Source organism: Aureococcus anophagefferens (assembly GCF_000186865.1).
Source record: "Aureococcus anophagefferens unplaced genomic scaffold AURANscaffold_1165, whole genome shotgun sequence".
Taxonomy (NCBI): Eukaryota; class Pelagophyceae; order Pelagomonadales; family Pelagomonadaceae; genus Aureococcus; species Aureococcus anophagefferens.
Genome location: NW_008706280.1, coordinates 1 through 2,130, shown reverse-complemented (window position 1 = coordinate 2,130; position 2,130 = coordinate 1). Strand labels below are relative to the sequence as shown.

The 2,130-nt window shown below is 72.9% G+C and overlaps 1 protein-coding gene across 1 annotated transcript; it reads right to left on the bottom strand.

The window, feature by feature from the left end:
- Nucleotides 1-13: 13 nt before the first annotated feature.
- On the bottom strand, nt 14-1,949 carry AURANDRAFT_72891 (hypothetical protein; the record flags this gene model as incomplete). Its single annotated transcript, XM_009044984.1, has 3 exons — nt 14-507; nt 706-1,103; nt 1,315-1,949. Coding segments are annotated over 3 exons (1,527 nt in total), but the record flags the coding sequence as incomplete, so codon positions are not given.
- Nucleotides 1,950-2,130: the final 181 nt, after the last annotated feature.

The window sequence follows — 2,130 nt, the reverse complement described above, 5'->3', positions numbered from 1 at the left end:
GAGGAGCGCGCACCCGAAGGCGAGCAGCGGGCCCACGGTGCCCGGGATCGCGAGGATCGCCAGCGCGAGGAACCGCTCGGTCTCCGGGAACCAGACCTCCGCGACGGCCGAGCCGTAATAGAAGCCCGGGGCGACGGCGCCGTTGACGGCGCAGGCGACGAAGGCGAGCGGCACGGCCCAGGGCGCGCCCCGCGCGTAGACGGCGACGCAGCGGAGGGCCGAGCTTAACGCGGCGCCGTGCCAGCCCGCGACCGACACCGCCGCGTGCGGGCCCCGCGTCGGCCCGAGGCGGCGCAGGAGCTTCCCGAAGAGCGGCAGCGCGAGGACGAAGCAGATCGTGCCCACGTTCATGAACCAGTCGAGGACCAGGGACCCGTCGGAGCCCAGCCCAAAGGCCGCGCGCGACGCCGCGTCGGATGCTGAGAAGACCATCCAGCCCGACGCCTGGAGGCTGCCCATGGCGAGCATGAGCAGGCACACGGGCCAGCGCCGGCCGTCGACGCCCAACTCCGGCGGCACCTCGTCGGCCAGGAGCGCGTCGGCGGCGGCGACGGCGGCGTCCATGCCGCGTCGCTCTTCGAGCTCTACGACGAGGACTGCTCCGGCGAGCTCTCCATCGCGCCAATCACGAGAATTGGAAGCTTCACCGTGAAGATCAACACGGGGTTACAAAAGGGGGCGGGTGTGTCGGGCCTAGGACTGGACGGGGGAGAAGAGGAGCGCGTGCATGGGGAGGCCCGGCGCGGCGGCGGGCGCGGCGTCGTCCGCGGCGTCGTCCGAGCCGTCGGCGTCCGAGTCGTCGTCGGGCTCGGCGCCGCGCTTGCGCTTGGGCGTCGGGCTGTCGGACTTGCGCGCGGGGAGCTTGGGCGCGGCGGCCCGGCGCTGGGCCTTGGCGACGCGGCCGAAGACCGACTCCTCGTCCGCGATCATCGCCGCGCGGACGTCGGCGAGCGGGACGAGGCGCGCGGCGCCGCGGAGCTCGACGAGGAGCGCGTCGCCGTCGTGGAGGCGGAAGCCGACGACGTGGGCCAACGCCCCGTCCGCCGCGCGGTAGCCGAAGCCGACGAGGGCCTTGGGCGGCTTCGCGAGCGCGCGGGGCACGCCTGTGTGGAAATCAACCACTGGTTTGGGGGGTCCCCACCAAGCTTCAGAACTCTCTATCTCGGTCAAATCAAAGTCGATTCGGCTGATTTTTGGACGAATCGATTGCTCTCGTCGAGTTCTCGAAGCACAGCGAAAGAGTCTGGTCCAAATCGTTCGATTACGCGCACATTGAAGTTGTGTTGAAGATTTGATTTCCACACAGGGGCACGCGGTCGCTCTGCGCCGCGCGGTAGAGCCGCCGCTCGCCCGCGGGCGGCCAGGGCTCGCGGACGACGTCGGCGCCGCCCTCGTAGTCGACGACGAGCACGTGGTCCGCCAGCGCATCCATGGCCCTCTCGACGCCGACGACGACGCCGCGGCGCCACGCGTCGCCGTCGAGCGCGCCGAGGACCTCGCCGACGGCCGGCGCCGGCGTCTTCGCGCCGCCGGCCGACGACCGGCCCCGGTGCTCGCGGCCCGCGGGGGGGCGCGGCGCGGCCGTGTCGCCGTCCTCGGAGCGGCGCGTCCGCGCGACGACGCGCCGCTCGCCGACGTAGGGGCTGAACGCGACGCCGAGCGCGGCGCACCGCCCCACCAACTCCTCCGGCGGCTCCCGGTCCGCGACGTACTCGAGGGCCGCGCTCCGCTTCGACGACCGCGACCCGTCGGCGGACAGGAGCACGCGCCAGCCGCCGACCTTGACCTCGACGACCATGCCCTCGCCCCCCGCGTTGGCGTCGACGACGAAGCGGCCCAGGCTCGGCTCGCCGTCCTCCATAGACGTCGCCGTCTTCGGGAGGCGCGGCATCGTGGGCGCGGGCGGACACCCGAAGGCAGAGCTTGCGGTGGGCGGCCGAGACGCAAGGCACAGCCCCTGCCGAGATCCGAAGGACCCGCGATCCGACCCGGCCGTGATTAACCGTGATGCTGGTTAGCCCCACCATGAGCCCACGCGGGCCGGCGGCGGTGTGGGGGGCGTTCATGGGCCCTTAGTGACCCCTAGAAGTAACCCCCCCATCCCGCGCCCCCCCGGCGGCTTGGACGCGG